Consider the following 24,770-nt stretch of genomic DNA (forward strand, 5'->3'; position numbering starts at 1 on the left):
GTAGGACTCTTCAGCCACTGAGCCCTTAATATTTAATGACAATTGTGTGTATTCCATATTGCTACCGTGACTATAAGACACTTGCATTCAAAAACCTGTACAAAGCTTTGCTATGCTTGTCCCCATTTTCCTGGAAAGGATGCAAGTGATGAAAACCCTTTGTAAGTGTTTTACAATTTTGTGTATGTTTCTTTTTGAATTTGGTTAATTTTTAAAAAGTGTGAAAATATTTATTATTTATTATTAATTTATTAATTTTATTTGTATAAAATATGATTGCAAGACAAGAAAAAGGCTACTGGAAATAGCCTGTTTCTTCCTGTTTACCTGTGATAAAGTCTATAAAATATGCTTAATTCTGTTAAAATCCCTATTTTAAAAAATAGAACATTATGTCATTTTTCCCACTCCTATAACCATTGTCTACTCAAAAGTTAAATGTGGACACTCCCATTAAAAAAATCCATTTTATTCATAGTCACTGATTAAAAAGCTAAATCACATTAAATGCATTAAATTCTAAATTACTATATATATATAACCATTATTATTATAGCTGGGCATCAGTTGGGTTTCACTTCATTTTTGGCTTTTAGTTCAGATCACAGACTAATTCAGGAATTGTTTAGTCTGTAAGATCATACAATCCAATCTAGCACTATGTCAGGATATCTACTGTACTTCAATGCTTTTCCCAGGGATAAAATTACTCACTTTCTTAAATTACATTGTTGACTCATGAGTAAAATGATCCATTTATCTTGTTCATTCAAAAAGAAGGGCAAACACCTTGAAAAGTGTTGAATAAAAATCCTGGTCCTATATATAATAGGAAGTAGTTCTTTCTCTAGTGTTCTTCAGTGTTTCACACTAAATTTAATCCTAAATACACTGCTCACAAAGCTGGGTTTGTGACCAATGACTTATTCAGCATTGTTGACAAACAGTTGTAATGATAATCTTCTTGAAAGATTCCTCTCTTGATGTTAACTTCTTCCAGACTATCGACCAGCAAGTGTGTCTTCCATTGTTCTATTGATCTTTGCACAAAGCTTCTGATGTTCCTGCTGATTCATTATTTCTAGGCATTTGATTATCCAGTTATATTTATTATTTATTTATTTATTTAATAATATTTCTATACCGCCCTTCTCCCGAAGGACTCAGGGCAGTGAACAGGGCAAGAATAAAAATACAGAATTACAAAAATTAAAAAAGGATTAAATACATGCCCACTAAAAACAGTCAATACAATATTAAAACCCCAATAAAACAACAGTAAAAAACCCCACCAATCCCCCATCAGGCCAGGCCGGCTTGTTCGAATAAGAATGTTTTTAGATTGCGGCGAAAGGAGCGAAGATCGGGCGCCATCCGGAGCTCAACCGGTAACTGATTCCATAGCTCCGGGGCGCCCACAGAGAAGGATCTCCCCCTGGGGGCCACCAATCGACATTCTCTGATCGGTGGCACCCTGAGGAGGCCCTCTCTGTGGGAGCGCACAGGGCGAAGGGAGGTTGATGCCGGCAGCAGGTGTTCCCTAAGGTACTCCGGACCCCTGCCATGTAGGGCTTTAAACACCATTACTAGTACCTTGAATCTCACCCGGAAGACAAGTACCAACTAACAAATACAGGAAGGTAGCAAACTCAGCTTTATTCAGGTTGGACTTCCTTTTTTCCAACTTCATCAATCTTATTTGATCTCTGAACTTCTGAAGGCCCAAAGCTTTTATAGTCCCTCTACAGGTAATGTTATGTATATAGTCTGTGATTGCTCACTGGTTTTATTTCTTAGCCCTGTGTCCATCAAGGTTTGCACCCATCTAGCTTCAAAAAATTGTGGTTGTCTTTTGTTGATTCCCAGAAACCACCAGTCTTACTTCTTTGATATCTGATACCATCAGGTTCTCTACTTGGTTAGTTCTATACTCCTGCACACAAGATGCCATCCCTGTCTCTTCTATATACTACTATTTCCAACTCCCAGATCTTGTAAATCAGCATGCCAATTTCTGAAAATTCTGGGAGTTGACAGTATAGAGATAGGTAAAACAAACTGCATTTAAGAGATGAGTGTTGAACTGGAACGAAGTATAATCAGATGAATTTCTGTCCCATTGCTTTATTTAGTCTAGGACTCCATAGACTCAGTTTTGTAAAGATTAATCATCAGAATAGTAATGATTGACCAAATGATTAAATGATCTCTTCATTGTAGTCACGTGAACATGCTACTGCTTAATGCAATAGTTTGTGGCAGTAATCTGCAGGAGACTTGGTAAGTTTGTTTGGAGAACACAATACTTTTCATACAGTTACTCATAAGGAGGCTGTCAAGCAGTAGTAATTTCAATTGCCAATTAAAACACTGAATTTTCTTTTTCTTTTTTAACAAGATTTTAGCAAGTTTAGCCATCTATAAGTATTTCCCAGTTTTTAAAAAAATAAAAATAAAAAAGGGTTAAGAAAAGTTAAAAGAAAAATTGAAAAGTCCAAATTTCTCCAGAATGCTTGAACATTTTATATACTGTAAAGTTTGAAATTCAGATAGTATATGTGCTGCAGGTCAGGAAAACTATCACCAAGCCCATAACTATGCCAGCATGGAAAGGAGTTTAAAAAAAAAGCTAAGTCTTACCCAGGTGAAACAAAAAGGACCTGAAACTTTGAAAAAAGAAATAAAAAGAAACTAATATGAAAATCATACAAACATACAGCTCCATGTATGCCTTAAAATCACAGAAAATTGGGGGAGTGTCTGAAATAGATTAGATGAATGTGTGAAGAAAAAAGTTCAAATGAATTTATTTGCATCTGTGTTCTTAGCAAAACACAAATCTTCAGTAATGGGTTCCTGAAAGTTATCCCTTGCTATACAAACCAATGTATAAATTAATTAAATACTGATGATATTCAAAACCTCCTGGGCAAGTAAAGATTTGCATGAAAGAGTAAACAATTGCTGTAACAAAAATATTGACTTAATTCTGTGTTTGCCCTTCATAGTTAATAAGGGGACAAAGGCCATTTTAACAACAATGTATGAACAGGATTTGAAATGTGAAAGCCAAGAAATTAGAGGGAGGGAGGTCATGCTCTAAATAAATCAATGGGAAATGTGCAGAAAAAAAACATGCACAAAAGGGACTAGCAGGATTTCCTATTAAAACTTAAGAGTGACACATATAAAAATATTTGGGTGAAAAGACGTGCTTGCGCTATCAAAGTTTGATAAAGTTCCTTGATGCAGATTCATAACAAAAGTAAACAGGGTAAGAAAACATGTATAGGGACTTCAATTGCCTCAAGAACAAAATAAAGAAATTATAGATAATGGTTTTGCTACTATAAGATGATAGCTGCCAACTAAAAAAAATTTTTTTTATAGGGGAATTAGAACACTGAATAAAAATTTGTGCTTTTTAAAATAGAACATATTTTACTGGACAGACTGCTGCAGTTAACAAAGTTTCATAGAATAGGACATAAAATTTATAGAGTTTACATTTATGAGATACATCATCCTTAAAAATTAAAAATGTAACATTTAGTAGCAGAAAGAAGAGGAAACATTATCAGTACCTGATTGCCTTTGTGGAGTTTCAAGTTAAAACTAAAAGATCAAGGAACTGCTAAATTCTGCTGTTCAGTGCAGCAAAAACACCAGAATGATTAATAATAAAACCCAAAGGGCAAAGTCTGACAGTAAAGAACTTTAGGAAGCTTATTCAAAGTGGGATTTGAGCAAAACTCTATATGCTGTCCTGCAAACCCCATTCATTTTAATGGATTATGTGTATACCTGCCTTGGCAAAACCTTTCTGTTCACTTATGAATTCTGTCCTTCAATCTCAAACCAAATACACAAGAAAATCATCAACATGCAGCTTTTGTGGCTCACACAGAGCATTGATCCAAGGGAAGGAGATGGAATAAAGAAAAAAAGTTGGATAGTACAGATAGGCACATTTTAATTCCTTGGAAGAGGAGTTTAATAGTGTGTTGTTTTACAATCTTGACTGCCAAACACATGTAATGTTTGACATCAATAATCAAATCTGTAAACTGGAATCTCTGAACTAGGAGTCAAGTCATTATGTAGAAGACAATTCATAGAAAAGTACAATTCGCAACAGCGTTGCTCACTAAAACAAATCAGGATACAGAAAGGAGATATATGGGATGTACTGTCCTGTTATTTTTAGAAATGTAGTAGAAATGTTACTTATAAAAACATTAGTATGTTAGAGACTGTTTGATATTAAGCAACCCTCTAGATTTTTCAGAAGGAAAAAGAACCTAAGAGCATCCCCAAGCCATTAGGAAGTCCTGCAGTTTTCATGTGGTGCAAAGTTTTCCAGTTGGAAGATAAGATCAACAGCAGCTTCAACATCTGACACTGTGTGGTTTGGTTCTACTAAAGCAGGATCAAATCTGAAATCTCTGTGCCCGTGGAAGACCGTCTCAGTGACCCTTGTATCAGAAGGCACCTCTGTATGAGGGTTGTAAACTCCGGTGCAAACAAGAACAGAGCTACATCTTGTGGCAGTAGCTGATGCAAGTTCATTTTCCCAAGAATTCTCAATCTCCTCTTCCTGAGAAACTGTGGCAGACCTCGTGCCCCCCAGTGCTTTGGCCTGGACATGAGCCTTAGAACTTCTCCTAGAGATCTTCTCTTCAAGGTAGCGGTTGTAAAGATTAGCACCATAAATATCTGTCATCAGGTTATCCCTAGAAAGCCAGTAAAGTTGTATCAGAACCAAAATATAGGAGGTACATATATGATTATTAGAGTAGCAGAGTTCATTTTATTAAAAGTTTGCAATTTCAGTCATTTGTTAGAATTTGGAGAGCTTTTTGGAATGAGACATAGACCACCTTTTGTATAATGTGCCATCCCCTCTTCATGGAAAACTATGTGTGTCAGAGCTCTCTTTGTGGGAATTTTACTTTTGATCCAGCAGCTTTGTAAACTCAAATCCTACTGCGTGGCATTGCACGTGGCTTCTTATTCTTTTGAAGAAATAAATTTTAACCTATTTTCATGGAATATTTGAAGAGTTACAGATAGTCTTTGGATAATGATAGTAATTGGGACTGTAATTGGGAATGTGGGTATGGATGTGTTTTGTCGCAGGTGGGCAGGTGCTGTGAAATCTCTGTAGCAGGCTCCTTAGAAGAAAAAGTGACAGAATTGACATGAAGGAGTGATTTGTGCCTTTCCGTGTCAGCTTCCCATTGACTTTGCTTGTGGGAAGTTAATAGGGAAGGTTGCAAATGGTGATCAGGTGACCGCAGTCACATGATTGTGATGCTGCAACTGTCATAAGCGTGAGCTGTTTGCTATGCATTGTAATAGCAATCACGTGATTGTGGGGTGCTGTGATGGCCGGAACATTGAAGACTGTATAGAAGCTCCTGTCAAAACTTTGACTGGCTGCTGAACGAGTGGTAGTTAACTGAGAAATGCCTGTATTATTTTAAGTATTTAAAATAATAAATTTTAAAAACCTGTAATTTTTTTAAGGTTGCAAGGGTCAATACATTACAGCCATCTTTTCTAATCTATTGCCAGTGGAATGCCATCTTGAAGTCATCTTCCAATTTCCTCAGTAGGGGATGACAGAAACTTTAGTTCAATGCAAGCAGAAAACCTTGTTTTGAAGATGAGCATGTTATAGTCTCACAAGCATTCTCAAGTTGCAACATTTCATGCATATCCCAATATCAAATTGATACTCCCAAAGCTTTCAGATGACAATTAAATTTTTAAAAAATGACATCCCAGAATTGTAAGTTTCAATTGAAAGGTTTTTAAAAAAAACTGTTTCTCATGAACATAAATAAAATCTGAAATGCACAAGCAGGGTACGGCACAGGGCAAGCTTCTTTAACGTAGCATGCTGGGATTATCACAGCTCTTCAAATTTCCAGTAAGCTGGGATAGAGAAATAGATGATAAAGGAATCTGGATCATTTTAGCACTCCTTGTATACTTAATAGGCTGCCATTTTATTGGCAGCCATGCAATGGCATTTCATGCTAGTTTCATTTTACAATAGGCATGATTATACTGCAATGAAATTACTTCCAAAATCAATTTGAAGCTTAGTTGAAACTGTACAATCACAGGAATAACCAATGATTCAAATGTTCTCTCACATAGCTCTTCCAAAGTGAAATCTATAGTGTTTGAACCAAAATTTCAAGCATGACATCCATGAACTACAAGACAACCTTACCTGGTGTTGGGGACCAATCAATTCTATTAAGAAAACATGCACAAGACTAGACTGTAACACTTAAGCACACAAGAGCAAGTAATTTCTTTGTTAGAGGTGGTGTGAGATCTTAAAAGTTTTCAAATTAAGTGGTAGATTGAGTAGTGCTAGGTAGAAATACGGGACAGATTTTGCTATTGATTTGGCTGTCTAGCCTGCCTCCCAAGTTAGAAAGAGCAAGAGTGAATTGGTACCCTGCAAAACAATTAGTTTAGAGCAGGCATGTCAAACTCGCAACGTCACGTGGCGTTGCGCAACGTATCGTGACTTTTCTCCCATTGCTGGCAATGGGGTGGGTGCGGTTTCAATATGATGCATCCGGCCCGTGGGCTGGCAGTTTGACATGCCTGGTTTAGAGATCAACACATTCTCAGGGGCCTATCAAATACTCTTTTCAATTGTCTATTGCCATTTAACTTGGAACAACAGGTTGCCTGAAATGTAACTTTTTTTCCTGGAGAGGAAATGAGAGGGAAGAAAAAAATTTCCTACCAACCCAATGGCATACAATGTTTGAATAGGGCTCTTCCACTGCTTTGCAGATGCCTGAGTCCTAATGAGGTACTCTGCATAGTGGTAAGTCACTTCACTAGGCTTTCCCATCAATGCTTCATATTTCAATTCTTTTCCAGTGATTTTCTTATAAATGTTTTCCAAACAAACCATAAATGTTCCATGCCCAAATCTGAAACACAGAAATAAGGTTTGGTCAATAAAGTTGTATCATTGGCTAGGATAAAAACAATGTATGACACCAAAAGGAAAAATGTTTTCTTCTGCCTACATAATTCCTGACAGTCACTTAAAAGTTGAAGGAACATTTTTAATTGTGTAGAAAATAGCCCATCTGGGCAAGATAGCCTCCACAAAACATTTACAAGGCTGAATTAATTTAAGTTTACTGTGAGAATATTATCTTGATGCTTTTGGCAGGACCATCAAAAAAATGCTATGATCAGAATCAGACAAAAATAGCAGCTTAATTTCGAGAAAGACGTTAACTCAAAAGCACAAATTAAATATCAACATCATCACCAGATGGATCTGTAGCTGGCTAACAAACTGTACTCAATGAGTAGTCCTCAATGGCACTACATCCACACGGAGAGAAGTTAGCAGTGGGGTACCACAAGGTTCTGTTTTAGGCCCAGTTCTCTTCAATATCTTTATAAATAACTTAGATGAGGGAATTGAAGGGGAACTCATCAAATTTGCAGATGACACCAAACTGACAGGAGTAGCCAACACCCCAGAAGATAAACACAGGATCCAAAAAGATCTTGACAAACTTGAACAATGGGCCCTATCCAACAAAATGAGTTTCAATGTGGAGAAAAGCAAAGTCTTACGCTTAGGCAGGAAAAACCAACAGTACAAATACAGATTGGGTGAGACCTGGCATAAAAACAGTAACTGTGAGAGGGACCTTGGAGTCCTAGTGGACGATCACTTGACTATGAGCCAGCAGTGTGTAGCAGCAACCAAAAAAGTTAATATAATCCTGGGTTGCAGAAACAGAAGCATAGAATCAAGATCACGTGAAATATTACCGCTTTATAAATCCCTAGTAAGATCACACCTGGAATACTGCAGCCAATTTTGGTCACCTTATCACAAAAAAGATGTTGAGAGTTTGGAAAAAAAAATCAGAGAAGAGCAACTAAGACGATCAAAGGCCTGGAGACTAAAACATACAAAGAACGGCTACAGGACTTGGGTTTGGATAGTCTAAAGAAAAGAAGAAATAGGGGAGACATGATAGCAGTCTTCCAGTATCTGAGGGGCTGCCACAAGGCAGAGGGGGCCAGGTTGTTCATCAAAGCACCAGAGGGAAGGACAAGAAACAATGGTTGGAAACTGAGAGAGAAGCAACCTGGAACTGAGAAACTGACAGTGAGGACAACCAAACAGTGAGCAGGGGGCTGGACTAGGAGCTCCAAGGCCCATTCCAGCTCTATTCTATTCTATTCTATTCTATTCTATTCTATTCTATTCTATTCTATTCTATTCTATTCTATTCTATTCTATTCATATACTTTATGTAGTAGCAGTCAACTACTACAACTACTACAACAGTTGCAATAGTAGTCTGGCAATTCAATTAGGTTTGACAAACTGAGCTATTCATTTACTACAAATAAAACATTATTATTATTATTATTATTATTATTATTATTATTATTATTATTATTATTATTATTTAAACTTATATACTGCCCTTCTCCTGTAGGACCCAGGGCGGTTCACAAGGCAATCAAAACAATATAACAATGCAAAAGTTAATAACAAATTAAATTAAATTAAATTATCCTTAATTAAAATCTAAAACCCTTAACTCTAATTAAAAACCCAATTGCAATAGGTTAAAAATTAAAAGTTCTCAGTCCTGGCCGGAAAGCTCAAAGAGCCAGGTCTTCAGGTCCCGGCAGAACGAACGAAAATCCGGGGCAGTCCTGAGCTCTATGAGTAACTGGTTCCAAAGGGCAGGCGTGCCCACAGAGAAGGCCCTCCCCCTGGGTGTCGCCCGCCAGCAATCCTTTGCCGGCGGCACCCTGAGAAGGCCCTCCCTGTGGGAGCGCACAGGACGAAGGGAACTTGATGCCGTGTACTTGCACACAAAATTATTATGTGTATACTTGCACACAAAAACAAGCATTCATGTTTTTTCCAATAATGCTTCTAATGCATCTGGAAGTAGTATTTCCAGCCAAGCTTCTTCCCACTGAAAGATTGTTCTTGTAAGAGACCTCCTTTTTGCCTCTTCCAGAATTCACAAGGATAATAACCCCAAACATCAGTTATCATTTGAAATACCAAAATGGCATTATGCACATAAATGTATTTCTACATCTTTCCAAATGGCTGAGAAAAGCAATAAGTGCATTTTAAATGGGAGGGAAGATGTTGCCGCAGGCCAAAATATTAATTCAAGCTTTGGATATATTCACTGAACATTCATCAGTTCTATCTCAAATCAAACAATTATGACACCACACATCTTTGATCGTGGTACCAGCCATGAATATATGTTAGAACCTAAAAAAAACCTTCAAAACAACTAGCATCTTTGCCTTACCTTGGGGACTGAGCTTCAGCTGCCCACATTAAATCCATATTACAAGCCAATACAGGAATATGTGGATAAGTTCTCTGATAAGGATTTCCAGGATAGCCACTTGTCAAAAGAACATCTATTATCAATTGCAAGTTGGTTTCCCACCTCACTGGCTCACCAAACAAAATAACTGCTGTTAAGATACGCACAATATCAATGTGTTACATGCGCATGATTGTAAGCTCTTTCCTAATGCAAAATAACAAACACACCACCTGTCTTTCACGCACACTATAACAAGAATAGGCAAACTATGGGCTCAGGCTGCATTTAGTCATTTTTAATCAACCCATAAAGGCTGCTGTGACCATGGCATCAAAATTTAGCAGCAAATAAATAAATCAGCCAATGAGCTTAGCACATTTTAAAATGCAGAAATCTTTTTTAAAGTACCACAAAAACCACTTGAGGTAGCATTACATTGCTTTGTCCACTAATATCTAAAAGAAAATAATTGCTTTGTACTTAAAAGTACTTCAGTCCTTTTTCCTTTTAGAAATAGAGAAAAAAACACAAGAAAAAATCATAAACTGTGCAAAACCCAAATTTTTATATAAACTTGGATGATTCAATGCCAGTGGAATATAATTACAAACCTCAACAGAACTTCTGTAAGATGAATTAGGATAGAATAATAATGAAGATACTATTTTAAAATTCACATTACTAGTTTTTTTTATTAATTTTGAAACTGCTTATGAAATAGAAACTGTAACAATGAGGTTTGGCAAAGAACTAGAAACTTATAAAGAGTTCAGATAGAAAAATCAAAGAAAGAAAAATGGACAACCTGTCAGTATCATTATAAACTGATATACACTGTATATTGTATATGATGACTGTCACATTCTTATTCAGATATATCACAGCAGCTAGGAAAAATTAGCAAAATGCTTTGAGAGCTATCACAAAGCAATCCATTTTACTTGGAGTAAATTTCAGAATTAGACATAAATATCTAGACATACTGACCTTCAATTTTGGGAAATTCCATTGTAGGTAAGTGCTACAAATTAAAAATAAGTTACATTTACTAAGAAAAGTATCCTTTACTAGCACAAAGAAGAAACACAGTAAGTAAGCCTCTGAACATTATGGGCACACCCTATGTTCTGATTAAACTTCCTACACCTCTAAAAAATTAAAAATTATCATCACAACTGTAAGGAGATGAGATACTGCCCATTTATACTTGCCTCTTAGATCGTGAATTGCCTTTTAAAAAGCACTTTTTAAACAAATGACCTGGATGACTGAGAATCTCCATAAATATTTATATCTCATAATCTTGCTGATGTGTCTTGGAAACGACACTCCTGGGTTTATAACATAGAATCCCCTCTAACATACACTTATATTTTTTAGGCCTAATTCAACCTGCCACCAGAGCTTTTTCTTCCACTGTCTGACTGTACACCTTTGATCATCTGAAAGTTCTTACTATTAACCCCATGTCATTTCCACATATTCAACTGCAGCTCACTTTAGTCTGTACAAGTTGCATTATGTTCAACAGCACAATATCACAAACGTGAAGATGAAATCCACATTCATGCATTCTTGGATATGTTTTTATAATATACACATTCATTGACTTAACAAATGATGTTGAATTTCAGCTTCACAGTTAAAATTTACAATCTAAAAGGATGAGAAGACTAATTCAGGGTCAGGCTGATTGGGGACTATGGAACATCACATGAAAGGCTCCGGATAACTTCAGTTGTTTTACCTGGCAAGTAAATTTAACTGGCCTTCCCTCAAGACAATGCTTTCAACTTTAAATAATCATGGGGAAAGACTGGGGACACCTGAAGTAAACTACTGTATATCCTAAAACTGGCTGACCAGATCAATTACTTTCAACACCCTACTGAATTAAATTATTTTTCTCTGATTCACAGCTTTTCTTTAGCTATACGTGTGTATCAGCAACATCTATATTATAGTGTGCTTACCAGTATATAGTAAGGGAAAAGAGCAAAGAAAGGGAACAAAAAAAACCTGCATTACAAATTAACAATTACTCCGTTCTGCAAGGCAAGCAAGCTATGTAGCTAATTAGAGAGCTAACCATACATTGATCTGAACTCCAGATGTCAGGAGAGATTGAATTGAACAAAGCTGGTTCTGCCCAATGTTGCTGCCCTCTTTACACTCTTGCCTACTACAATACTTGAGCCTTTGTGTTATTAGTCATCAGTAGCATTTCCTCAGTTGCTCTCTAAGCTGCTACCAAATCTGTTCTAAGATCAGTCCATATTGAGAAACTTTAAGGAAAAAAAGTGCAATCTTTTAAATGCTATGAATGATGTAAAGAAAGTTACTTTAAATGCATCCTTTGTGTACACAATGCATAATTTTTGACAATCAAATTACTAGTACATGTTGCATCAAGGAAACAATAAGACTTGAGCAATCAGACTTTCACCACTACATTATTGTTTTAAATTTGTCCGTGTGGGGAAATATTTATCCACTCTGTTATAATCCGAATTAGAACCAAAATTAAAACCCACCTTCATATGTTGCTACTGGCACAAAAGTGAACTGGCAACAGGATGTCAAAAAGTTAATATAATTATAATATAGAACATCAACACCCATCTGTTCCTCGTATGAATGTTGGAAATATGTCTCTCGGCACATTTTAATGCACGTTTTGTTTTTATCGAATATTGTTTTATATTAACTTGTACTTATTTTATTGTACTTCATACCACTGTATGAAAGATCATCTGACTAGGTAGAGTGAAGTTTCCTTTTAGTCAAGCTTAACTATTGACAATTGATGTATCCATTTGGTTTTCTTAACAGGGAAAGAGTTTGTTGCTAAATCTTCCTGGTGTTTTTCAAATTCCTGGTCTGGACTACATTACTGGTAATTCCTGGTCATTTCTTACCCAATTAGTAATCTGAACTGACACTGTTTACTTTCTGAGTCTAGAAAAGGTAAGTGATACTGCCACTTTCTAAAATCTGTTCAGGAAGGTATTTAGCATTTGAAAGGTCACATTTTTCTCTGTCACACTCACGCCCCATCTTCAAAACTGGTTAAGAATTTCAACCTAGATCCTGCACATGCACAGATGAAGCTTCACTTGCTTGCCTGCCAGCATGGCCCAGTTTCTTACAAGCCATGGACCAGTACCTATTCCATGGCCCTGGGGTTGGGGCCCCCTGATTTATAGGACAAGCAGCCCAACAGGCTACTGTAATTACAGACTATGTAAAAAATGTGGAAGGAATTATTAAAGAGTAAAAATAGCAATAAAGTACAGTGCACTTACCAAAGCTTTAGGTCTTCTGTCATGATCTACCATGTCCAATAAGGGATAAGTTTCTCGCAACCTGTCAATTGTAATAGGCTGACAAAATCCAAGACTAATGACATATTGGTTATGGATAGCAATGCATCTATGATTTAATGAAAGGCATATTTGTTTTGCATTCCCCAAACAAATAATACATTTGAAATGGTAAAGGAAATATTTCCATATCCTCTGGGAAAGTACATACAATATAGGGGGACAGATAAAGACAATCTTTGTTCACTCAGAACTTTACATTTAGGACTCTTACAAAAGCTAACTTTTATTCAGAAGTACAACAATGTCCAAGAACAAGTTTCTTATTAACTCATTATAATTTACGGTACATTCCAATCTGAAACATTTATGAGAGTTCCTAATAAATGGCCTCAAACTGATTTCTAGGAACTTTGCTTTGAAAATCTTTAACTCTGCTCAAAGAAAGAATTTTGAATCAGTGGAATTGATTCAAGGAGTCAAGAGGCAAAGGAGATGATACTCCCGTTTCTTAGTTTGGCTATCTTTTTACATTTTGTATCATCCCATTTGAGATTTCCTAAATTCACAGAGTTCATGGGAGACATTTTTTGCTTTCCCTACAAAATGTATCTTTGGATCTTGAGAAAAAACGACATACACCACATCCTTCACTCTAGCACATTCCCCTATCGTGCACCTTCAGTCCAATGCAGAATGAACCCAATATTTTCCAAGGATACTGCTTAGCGATATCAAGGACCGGGCCTTGTCCTGATACAAGAACACATTTGTCATGGTAACGTTTGAACATTCGCAAAGGACTGTGGGACATCAAAACTTGGTCTTTGGAAATCTAGGACAAAGAAAAAGTGGATAATCTGTTTTCATTCTTGTACAGATAGCACTTGAATTACAACCATTTGTTCAGTGAGTGTTTGAAATTACAATGGTGCTGAAAAAATGGACTTTCAACCCATGCCCAAAGTTATAGCCGTTGCATCACCCTTGTAGCCACATGAACAAAATTCAGGTACTTGGCAGCCTGTCCACACTTACGAACACAGGGGTGCTGCAATTCCCCCCCACCTGCCTCTATCCTCCTGATCTATGCCCTTTTGTCCACCCTGCAAAGGGTACTTGATAGTGGCAGCAGTGCTGGGACTGAAAGTAAGTCCTGACGCCTTCAGCAATGTCAACCAGATGCCACCTAAAGCCCCAAAGCTGCCCTACTATGCCAGCACCATTCCATAAAGCCCCAATTCCCCCTGCTACCCTGTGCTCTAGTCTATAGGAACTGTCATACCCTACTTTTGCTATTTTTCTCCAGCTGCTGACAGGCATATCCAGCATATGTGGCAAAGCTGCTGCCCATGCCATGTCTTCTTACCAAAGCTGCCTTGTGCCATTCTCCAAGCTGGCATTTCATTATTACGATGCTTCAGAAGCTTCATTCCACAAAATGCATGATTTGGGGAATAAGGCTTCTGAAGGTTTGAGAGAATGGAGGCCATTCTTGTGGTGCTTTGGAAACCTCATCCCCCAAATTGCTTCCAAAGGAAATGGAAAATTTAGAGCAATTTTGAAATGTAAAACAGTTTTAATAAGAATGGCAAGGCTTGAAATGAAGCTTAAGAAGCTGCCTCTATCTGTTGAAGGCAAAAATCCTAAACTATAGATCAGGGAGTCTTCAAACTTGGCCCTTTTATGACTTGTGGACTCCAACTCCCAGAATTCCTCAGGCAACATGACTGGCTGAGGAATTCTGGGAGTTGAAGTCCACAAGTCATAAAAGGGCCAAGTTGAAGACCCCTGCTATAGATAAACATGACAATTCCAATTCATGTACTGCAGAGAAGAAAGAAAATGACAAACATTCCAATAGATGATAACATTACTTACTGGAACTTCAAGAAGATGGGACAGCTGGTCTGCTTTCTTCTGACAAAGACAGTTTCCTGCATTAGTAACAAATACTACAGGCACCAAAAGTTGTCCCTGAGAATTAAGTAGTTTTTGAAAGGCTTTTCGGGCAGCAGGAATTGGGGTCCTTCCTCGTACCAATACTCCATCAATATCAAACAATATGCCAAAGGTAGGTTGTACACCTAGCTGAAATGGAAGAGAGAAACAAGAAAATTATTATCAACCAGACATCTTTTCAGTCATAACATCCTTGTACAGTTATTCTTTGTTTTAAGCAACTTCGTATAAATACGTGGTTCCTCCTCTCTTTCACTGCTTATTCACAACAATTATGTGAAATTGTTAGAAGTGGCTAGTATTATCTTAATAATCCTGTTGTCGAGCCCCGCGGGCCCAACGCTCACCGGCGCTGCGGGCTCGACAGTCTTCGGCGCCCACCACCTGCTCCGGGACTCACCGCCTGCTCCCGCTCACCATCTGTTCTGACGTCCTTGGCGAGGCCCGGCTGCGGCGGCGGCCTGCTAGACGCTGCGCTGGGCCCATGGCTGGAGCTTTGGCAGTGCGCGCGTGCGCTCTGCGGCTCGACTCCACCCTACCGGCTACGGTGGCCTCGCAGGGCCTTGGGCCCGCAACAGCTGTGCCTTCGCTGGAAGCTTCGGGGAGAGGAATGCCCACCCTGCCGGCTACGGTGGCCTTGCAGGGCCTTGGGCCCACAACAGCTGTGCCTTTGACTCCTGGGCCGCCGGTGGACCTAAAACAGCGAATTGGGCCGGAACGGGGGAGCGAAGCTGTTAGGTCAGGGAAGAGAAGCCCGGCCGGGGCTCACTGGGCCTGCAAAGGGGAGGGTGAGCAGAAGGGTGGGGCAGCGCTAGAAGCGTCAGGGAGAGGGATGCCGGTTCTGGGGACGGGTGTGGGGGTGGCGTCTGGCGGCGATGGGGCGGATGAACGCGAGGGAGCTCACCTGGGGGGTGGAGGGTGCCGGGTGTCGGGACGCATCACAAAGGGAGGTGCTTGGGAGGAACGGGTCTTAAGTAGAGGAGGGGCGGATGTGGGCACAGCCGGGTGGGCCGTGGGTGTGTACAAGCAGCAAGTATTTAACAGCGTTGGGTGCAGGTAGCAGCCAACGCTGGCTTTGTTCCTTTTGGAGTTTGTTTGCTTTGCTCAATAAACCGTTCCTGAGAACTCAGCACTCGTCTCGGTTGCTTGTTTTTCCTGCTCTCTGGACGAGGTTTGAGACCTGTGAAAGTGTTTACACCAAGGAGTATGCTCAGCTCAAGGCTATATAGTGAACTTTATAACAGAACTGGGATTTTAGTTCTATTCCAGGAAACTCTTTTTGGCACTTGTACCTTCTATACTCAAGCAAGATCACCAACACATTGGCATATTACAAATTATTATTACAAATTAAGTGTGGCATCTCCCAGCTCCCACCAAAGGGACCCTTAGAAAATAATGAGTGGCTGCAGCTCAGCACTTTCTTTGCTTTCAGGCATATGTGTGTTTAGGGACTGACCACATTCAGCCTTTGGTAGGCAAGTTGGTAATTTATTCTCCAATCCCACGTGTACCTACCAGCTCAAAGGTGTGATGTCACTTGAAGAATGATTCTTGCCCAGCAGTTGGAAACACAACCTACAAAAAATTACTGCCCTATATGTAGTTTCTTGTTTGTAAGTACAAAGAACTCTAATGACTGGCTTCACATATTGCTCGATAATAATGTGGGTTGTTTGGTTTAATGTGGTATGCAAAGCCAGCTAACTGCAGCTTATTTGTCAAACCAAGAGTGAAAAAGGAAGAACCATCTTATTTGGAAAAATTACTGATGAATCGAATACATGAACTCTACAAAGAAGTCAGTTGAAGTGAAGAAAATGCTTGTGGAAAGAGAGGAACAATGTATTGGAATGAAAATTTCCCACATTCTTTTGTTGGGTATCTAGTAATACAATGTCAATGAACTCAAGGCTATAAAAATGTAAGGTGCCAAAGTCATTAATTTGTTGTAAGCCCCAGACAGCAGACTTGTAGAAAGCAATAGGGACGAAGCTCTTCAAATTCGAAAAGCATAATTTTACCTGTATTGATCTATTTCATGGGTGTCAAACTCGCAACGTGGCGTGGTGTATTGCGACTTTTTTCCCATTGCCGGCAATGCGGTGGGTGCAGTTTGACACCCCTGATCTATTTAATACAACTTGGCAAAAAAGATAAATAATGACAGTGTTATCTCCAACTATCCGTCCAAGACTACTTGTCCATTATGAGACATAAGATATTAACTAAATAACTGAATTAGAAAAAGGGATCAGATAGAGAGAAATTTTAACTACCGGAAAAAGTAGTGTCATTTTTTTGACTCAGATATGCTTGATAAATCATTATTTCTATACAGTAAATCTTATTAGGGAGTGGATTATATTAATATTTTGGCCTGTTTTAATTTACAAAGCTCTTATTTTACTAAAAAGAAATATACTCTCTCAGAGAAAAATAAAAACATTTGAAATCTGAAAATACATATTCCAGAGAACATGAATTATGAGACATATTAACTAAATAAATGAATTAGAAAAAGGGATCAAATATTCCAACTGGAAGCTAACGGTATACCTAAGAGAAGAATCAGATTTTTCAGTGTATAACAATAGTTCACACATTGATTTAATTTGAGCCTATACTAAGCATATAAAACAAGTAAAAGTACACAACAGTTTATGTTTTTCAGTGTTTGAATTAGTTGAAACAAAAAATGAAATAAAAGAATTCCAGTAGTTCTCTGTAAATGCCTTCTGTTTTGGTTCAAAAACTGGATCCAATAAAGCACATATTTCACATTTTTATTGAGGATTCCGTTAGCAGCTTGCAGGTTTTCTTATATTGCTTTTTAATCTGTTTAAGTGTTAACTATATCCACAAATACTAGATGCTAGGAAAGCATAAGTGGGAATTAAGTCATGACAATAGAATAGGCATTGCTATTAAATATATGATGAATCCATTTAAAGGAATGTGGTTTTCCTATTATAAGTGCCCTTTCACCTGTAGGAAGGACAGCACTTGTTCATTTTGCCATTTTTACTAGAAGATGTTACTGTAATTGTTCTATAATATACTTGTACAATTACCAAAATTGATCAAGCATAAACAATTAGAAACTTCTACTGGACAAACCTCTCCATGCATGCATGCACATGGTCAAGAGGATCATTAAAATCATAATTTTCAGTGTACAATATTTGTGTTTACATAGAAAGGCCAAATCTTCCCACTGTATTATGAGATCCCACAACCGTATTTTTTATGATTAGATATTTACGTAGTTAGCTTAGAGATTTAAAAGTTTATGCCAAGTTAGATACTGGTACTTATATGCCCAATTACGGTATAATTTCACTATACATTTGCCCACAAGGTGTATGGAGATCATAATAACATATTAGTCATTTTAGTTGATCTTTGCCCAGAAATCAGAAATAAATTGTTGGCATACTGAGCCTTGGTGGAGCAGTGGGCTAATGCCTCCTTAAGTAACACCAGCTGCCTGCAATTACTGCAGGTTCGAGTCCCACCAGGCTCAAGGTTGACTCAGCCTTCCATCCTTCCGAGGTAGGTAAAATGAGGACCCAGATTGTTGGGGGCAATAAGCTGACTTTGTAATAATGCCGCTTGGGGTGTGTGTGAAAGCCCTAATAAGCAGGCATATACATAGAATGAAGGCTATTGCTAAGCACATTGATTTGTGCTTAGAGTGTAAGCCGCCCTGAGTCTTCGGAGAAGGGCGGGATATAAATGGGATTAAAATAAAATAAATAAATAAATAATGTCTGCATTCCATTTGCCATAGCACTGATGGAAAAAAATCAACAGCAGTTTGAAAGGTAGAATAGATTATGTATCAAGATGGTATCAATTTTTAACAAAACCATGTACTGTAGATAATCTCCAGAAGAATATTTCCCCAACCTGGTTCTTCAGGCTTTCAATGACACACCTATTACTGCTATCAATGAATCTATTACCTTCCACCTTTCCCAGCATTACTGACTTGTCCAGATAAGTAGGTCTGAGCATGTGTCCACAGTATGATAATTTCAGTCTGGTCATTTGTGCCATTAGTGAGATCTCTGCTTTGATTTGTTTGATGACCTATTTGTTTGTTGTCTTGGTATTCTCAGATCTTCTCCAACACCAAACTTGAAAAGAGTCAGTACTCTTTCTATCCTGCTTCTTCTACGTTCAACGTCTGTACAGTGTATCAGGGGAAAAAAAACCAACTTCCAGCAGAGTTTTGATCTTTTGAAAGGTAGAAACCTATTGCTAAAATAAGTAAAACCAAAAACAGGAACCTAAAAAAATAGAAAAATCCCAGCAATCAATTTTTTAAATGATCACCTTGAATGTGCTAGTAGTGTTGGCTCAGATTTGTAAATGGCTGCAAGTATAAAAACACAATCCCAAATTTTATCTTTGGGATTATCTTTGTACATGAAAACAAACTAAATGAATAAATAGCTATTGTAAAATAAACCCAATGCAAAAGGAAACCATTTAGACATCTGATATAGCTCATTATGACTTATAATTCAAACAATGTTTCTGAAAAAAACGGAAAGTTCACGCCTTTTGCAATATTGCAACCCATCATCTTCATTAATATCAAATTTGCAGCCCAAGTTGATTTGCTCTTATTTGTGCCTGCCTTTTCAACAAGAGTGTCTAGTTTCAAACATTACTGTATTTTGCAAGTATGCCAGGGGTCTTCAAACTTGGCTCTTTTATGACTTGTGGACTTCAACTCCCACAAGTCTGAGGAATTCTGGGAGTTGAAGTCCACAAGTCATAAAAGGGCCAAGTTTGAAGACCCCTGATGTATGCTGACCTTCTCTACAGAAACATAAACATCCCTGGGATTAAAATAATCTAGGAAAAAATATGTAAAGGAACCAGGATCCTCTCTGATTGTCAGCTTGATACTTCCATAAAGATACAATGATACCAAATTTGGTGTGATAATACAGTTGGAAAACAAAAAGAAAATTAAAAAATGGGCAGGATCAGGGCTGCAGAAAAAATAGTGCTTCCCTATGAAAGAAGCAGGACAGTAGCTTCTAATGTTGACAGCTGTTCCATTCTAATCCCCATATCATGTGACTCAAAGTGCAGCATATGTAGCTTTCCATGTTCCTATACATGGAGAGCAGAAACACAGAGGTGCAATTTATTAGTTTGTTACTTAGAGGTTAAAACAGATGTTTCCAATGATCCCTGCCTCTAAAAGGGCTTAAATGAGTTCCACATTTTGCATATTCTTCTGATTTTGTCTTTATCCTACTTTTGCAGCAAATATTTATCAACTGATCATTTTCAGCTTATTCCTTCTTGTATATGGATATTGATAAGATTAATGCTAGTTTGTGAATCTTAATATTTAGCTGACTCTGAATATGATCCTCCTCTAAACTTAAAGATAATACTAATTTATGTAATCTTTCCCACACCTATGTGGCACCCAGTACACAGTTCCTCACTTAAGGAGCTACAGCAGTAGTGATGATTATAAAGAGTGCTACTAGTTCAGACAGGTTACTTGAGCCCAAAAAACTATGCTTGAACTTGAAATGTTAAGAAGCTTTATATACAACTCCTAGCCTAAAGGCTTTCTCCAGGTAACAAACAACATATAATTCCTATGTTTGGTTAACTCAGTGATGACTAAAAAGATAGCACATGTTTGAAAACCAGAGTGTTTAGAAAGAAAACATTAGCAATCTTTATCCTTTAAAACAAACTCTTCTCTGTATGAATTGTTTAAAACAAGATAACCAGGTTTAAAATGAACTTGACAATGTACAGCAAATATTTTGGAATGCAAATTCATGATCGCTCAAATCTGAATAAGTGTGTCAACAGTTAGGTGTAACTTCTAAATAACTTATTAAATACAGGTTTTACACTACCCACGAGTACATCCTCATGTATTCGGCCAGGAAGTTAAGACTTTTTTTTTCCTGCAGCAAAAGTCAAGCCAGCTGATGTTGAACGAACAGTTTAAGAAAACTGACAGCAGAAGCAATCATCCCTAACCCATTTGACAAGAACACAGTGGCTGCTCCTGAGCCAAAAGGTAAAGAACAGGGTCCCCCAAACCCATTGCTGGCTGTTTGAAAAAGGCGTGAAGCCCCTTTTCTGAGAAAGCCACAGCTGGAAAGTAACAAATTCGGCCTTCCCTCGCTGACCCGTTTCCTCCAAAGTGGGGAGGCAGTAAGCGGGGAAATGAACATGACAAGAAAAGTGCTCCAACGGGAAGACCCTCCATACCCGGCATTTAGATGAAAGCGCGCCAAGCGCTCATCAAAGCAGTACTCCCCGCGCACGGCGGGGTCTTCTGAAAGCAGATGGCGCCAGGGTTTTCTCCTGCCCCCCTCCCCCTCGGGTTTGAAAGAAACCCCAGCACGGAGCGAAAGAGCTCCCTCTACACCAGGGGTCTTCAAACTTGGCCCTTTTGTGACTTGTGGACTTCAACTCCCAGAATTCCTCAGCCAGCCATGGCTGGCTGAGGAATTCTGGGAGTTGAAGTCCACAAGTCACAAAAGGGCCAAGTTTGAAGACCCCTGCACACGTTAGAGTAACTCTCGGGGCTTGCTTGGGTTGGGGATGCTGAGGCTCAAGAGAGCCACAGCGGAAGGGGCTTCGCAAGGCTCCCCAATGACCGCATCCCGGGGCGAGAAAAGCGAGCAGCTCCTCTTACCTGGGCGCTGCCTTTGCTCCTTCCGGAAGCTGCGGGAGCCGGAGCCTCGTGGCAAAGCCTGACCCTCCCCGGAGCTCCCGCAGCCAGGGCTTTCTGAAGACGCCCGCAGAGGAAGGGCAGCAGGCCTCGCATAGCGCCCGTTCCTGGCGCGGGCTCGCCGAGGACCCAGGCAGCCCTCCTTGCCCAGGGCTCAGAAGAGCAACGACCGCCTGATCGGCATCGCGGCCAGAGAGCCGGCGCCGGCTTCTCCTCCCTAATGCTTTTCTCCGGGCCCGCCCCTTTTGTCTACGTCACCCAAGAGGTGGAGCCTGCCAGACACAGGCAGCCCGCTTCGCTTTGCAGATGGTTAGGCAACTAGTCGCCTTTCTTTTTCGGGAGGGGGTGGTGGTGGACAGTTTGCCTATAGGGCAGGGTTAGGCAACCTCGGCTCTTTTATGACTCATGGACTTCAACTCCCAGAATTCCTGAGCCCGCTGACTCAGGAATTCTGGGAGTTGAAGTCCATGAGTCATAAAAGAGCCGAGGTTGCCTACCCCTGGCCTATAGGGGCTCGTCATTTTCTCCTCTTTGCAATTTTGCCCCCCCCGTTGGTCGGAAAAGCAAAAGAAGGAATCCTGAATTTGGGCTAAACAGGTAGAGAGCCTATAAGATACACGCAAGACTTATTTTACCTAAATTAGATAAAATTATTAATAAAATAAGTATACTGAAATCTGACTCACTACCTGAAAGTAGAAATTTCAGTAAAGAAAGATGCTCCTAACTTAATTTCCAATTGGCCAAACGATTTTTATATCAGAAACAGATTTTTCACAAAAATAAATACTTGTGTTGAATCCATTTTAGAACCTCAATCAAATTAATTTACACCAATTGATTTTATATATATATGGTATATATCACCACTGGCTTGGGAAAAATTGGACCGTAATTTTGAATGCCTGGTGTTTTTATACACATACCTGGAAGAAATATTAAACCCAATAAACTAAATAAATATGAAATAGAAATTCAGCTAAGTCTAGATTGTACGAATACCATTTACTATACCTCCATAACATTCTGTTTTTGCAGTGCATTCTGAGTTCCACCACTTTTTGTTCTTCGCACTTTTTTCTGAAGTTCTGATAAATTTCATCCAGCCCCAACTTCCTCAGTCTTTTCCTCCTCTCAGTTCACACATTCTTCCTTCATACATTTGTTTTGTGACTTAATCTTCATTCATTCTCTGCATGTAACAAACTCAGTGTATTTCTTTAGTACAGAGGTCACTCATTTTTGTATTCAAGCCACATTCCTTCAGCACTCATATATCAATATCCATCTCTTCTTGCTTTCCCACACACACACAGACACTTCAAAATCATCTTAATCTTACAGAATTCAATTTAGTTTTGTTTTTCCTAGTAATACAGATTATCCTCACCTTATAACTAGTCATTTAGCGACCCTTTAAAGCAGGGCTTTTCAACCAGTGCTACGGGTACCACCTGTGGTACATTGGCACCTGGCAGGTGGTACTTGACCAGGGGTCAGCAACCTGAAACAGTGAAAGAGCCACTCGGAACCGGGTTCCCTCACAAAAGGAAAAACTGGGAGCCGCAAAACATGTGTGCGCATGCGCGTACATGCGCGCATACGCAGAACAGGGTTTGACTGAAAAGTGGAGCAAAGGTGAGATGTACACCTACCCTGTATATTTGAATTGATTGGTTGAACTTTTTTAGTCCCACTTTTTTTTTTTGGACTGCACATGGCAGAGGACCGGGAGCCGCAGGAGACGGCTGAAAGAGCCACATGCGGCTCCGGAGCCGCGGGTTGCAGACCTGTGTACTTGACCATCCTAGAAAAGGTAGTGGGGGAGGGGATTGAGCTGAACCGGTGGCAGCACTGCACAAGCCTGAGCAAGAGATGGCTGGAGCTGCAGGGCTGTCAGGGCTCAGCGGAAGTGCCAGGATCAGCACTTCTTCGGGGCTGTCAGGGTTCAGTGGAAGCTCCAGGATTAGCTCCAGGCTCCAGTTGGAGCTCAGCGCTGATCCTGGCACTTCTGAGCCCAGAAGCACCGATCAGCTGGAATGTTGCAGCATCTCCAGGGTCTTGTGATTTACATTCAGATGCTTGGCAACTGATTCATATTTATGATGGTCACAGTGTCCCAGGGTCATGTGAAGTGACCAAAACCTGCTGCAACCACCCTGCAGAGGGGGGGAATAAAAACCAAACACCCCCCCACCCCACCTGTTGCCAATCCTCAACAGAAATGCTCACAACAATGAAAACCTCGGACAGGAGGAAGAGTGCCGCCGGGCAGAAAGGTGTCTTGCTCGGCTGTGGCTTGGGGGGCACTTTTTCCAGTGCCATTTTAACTTTGAACAGTCACTAAGTGAACTGTTGTAAGTCGAGGACTACCTGTACTTCATCACTTTTTTCTTTTTCTTTTTTTTTGGTCATCAAGTTTTTGACACCTTGCTAGTCTGTTGCCCATCTTCCCAAGTTATACAATTTCATTTACTATTTTTATCATTTATATAAAACTGGTAATCACTGTTTTTCTCTCATCTCTCTTTATATTGTATTAATTAATTTTGAAATTTATGCTCATTATATCATACAATACTAATATATGTTCAGTTTCTCAGTCAACAACCTGGCATTATCTGCATACAAAGTACACATGGTCTTATTCCCTTGTGTTGAACGAGTCATTAACCATTTTGTTTATTTATTTACATATATGATGTAGGATTGGCAGACCGGGGGAGGGATAAAAAGAGGGATCCGTTTAGATTAATTCTATAGTTCATAAGTGAACTAAGTCCCACCCCACCTTGATTGCTATTGAACCTTACCTAGCTCTAACCAAGTGTTGACTGTTAGTTGGGAAGACTCTTCTGCATAAATTGTACCTTCATGTGTAGATCGGTTTTTTTTCTCCGCTCCTGACATACTTCCATCATGTACTGTTATTATATTTAGCAAATAATCACAAACTCCGCTCATCTCTTAACTCTGCAAAATCAACATAACTACATTTTCTTTCATTCTTCAGTCTCTAAATAATCAATTTCTTTTGTACCTGTTTCACCCACACCTACCCATTCATTTCAACTAGCAATATAATGTTTCTCTGAATTGCATTTATTTAGAGTACTGCAGTTTTCCCCAAAACTCATATCTGGTTCTCCCACTATCACCATTCACACTAGAAAGTAAATCCAAAGATGCTGTTTTCATTCGGCAACTGGACTTTGTTTTTCATTGAAGACATTTCACTTCTCATCCAAGAAGCTTCTTCAGCTCTCACTGGATGGTGGAGAATGGAAGGATTTTTATTCCTTGCAGACAACTGGTCATTTGCGCACTTTTAGAGTGGTTGAGGCCACCTGGAGCTTTATCTGTGTCATC

At 39.1% G+C, this 24,770-nt stretch overlaps 1 protein-coding gene across 4 annotated transcripts; it reads right to left on the reverse strand.

Annotated features, from left to right (window-relative positions):
• Window positions 1-3,449: 3,449 nt before the first annotated feature.
• LOC310636883 (haloacid dehalogenase-like hydrolase domain-containing 5) lies at window positions 3,450-21,617 on the reverse strand. 4 transcript variants are annotated; one of them, XM_083357009.1, is made up of 8 exons: window positions 21,366-21,617; window positions 14,588-14,797; window positions 13,429-13,541; window positions 12,689-12,749; window positions 10,371-10,404; window positions 9,360-9,531; window positions 6,780-6,968; window positions 3,450-4,733 (listed from the first exon to the last, which is right to left on the reverse strand). In XM_083357009.1, the coding sequence occupies exons 1-8, from the start codon at window positions 21,495-21,497 to the stop codon at window positions 4,322-4,324; spliced, it is 1,323 nt and encodes a 440-aa protein (XP_083213135.1). In that variant the 5' UTR covers window positions 21,498-21,617; the 3' UTR covers window positions 3,450-4,321. The 4 variants fall into 4 exon arrangements, with proteins under 4 accessions (XP_083213135.1, XP_083213134.1, XP_083213133.1 ...); XM_083357008.1 differs by having other exon boundaries at window positions 9,360-9,507; window positions 12,689-12,782; XM_083357007.1 differs by having other exon boundaries at window positions 9,360-9,528; window positions 12,689-12,782.
• Between the last annotated feature and the right edge of the window lie 3,153 nt (window positions 21,618-24,770).

This window comes from Vipera ursinii (genome assembly GCF_947247035.1).
Source record: "Vipera ursinii genome assembly, chromosome: 2".
Taxonomy (NCBI): Eukaryota; Metazoa; Chordata; class Lepidosauria; order Squamata; family Viperidae; genus Vipera; species Vipera ursinii.

What these genes read in the sequence shown, in the direction of transcription:
- LOC310636883 (XM_083357006.1), bottom strand. Translation starts at nt 21,497, where the DNA reads ATGCGAGGCCTGCTGCCCTTCCTCTGCGGGCGTCTTCAGAAAGCCCTG. An exon ending in GGAGCAAAGGCAGCGCCCAG is followed by an intron (nt 14,798 to 21,365) that starts GTAAGAGGAGCT and finishes CTTCCATTTCAG; the next exon opens with CTAGGTGTACAACCTACCTT. An exon ending in CCCATCTTCTTGAAGTTCCA is followed by an intron (nt 13,542 to 14,587) that starts GTAAGTAATGTT and finishes TCTTTGTCCTAG; the next exon opens with ATTTCCAAAGACCAAGTTTT.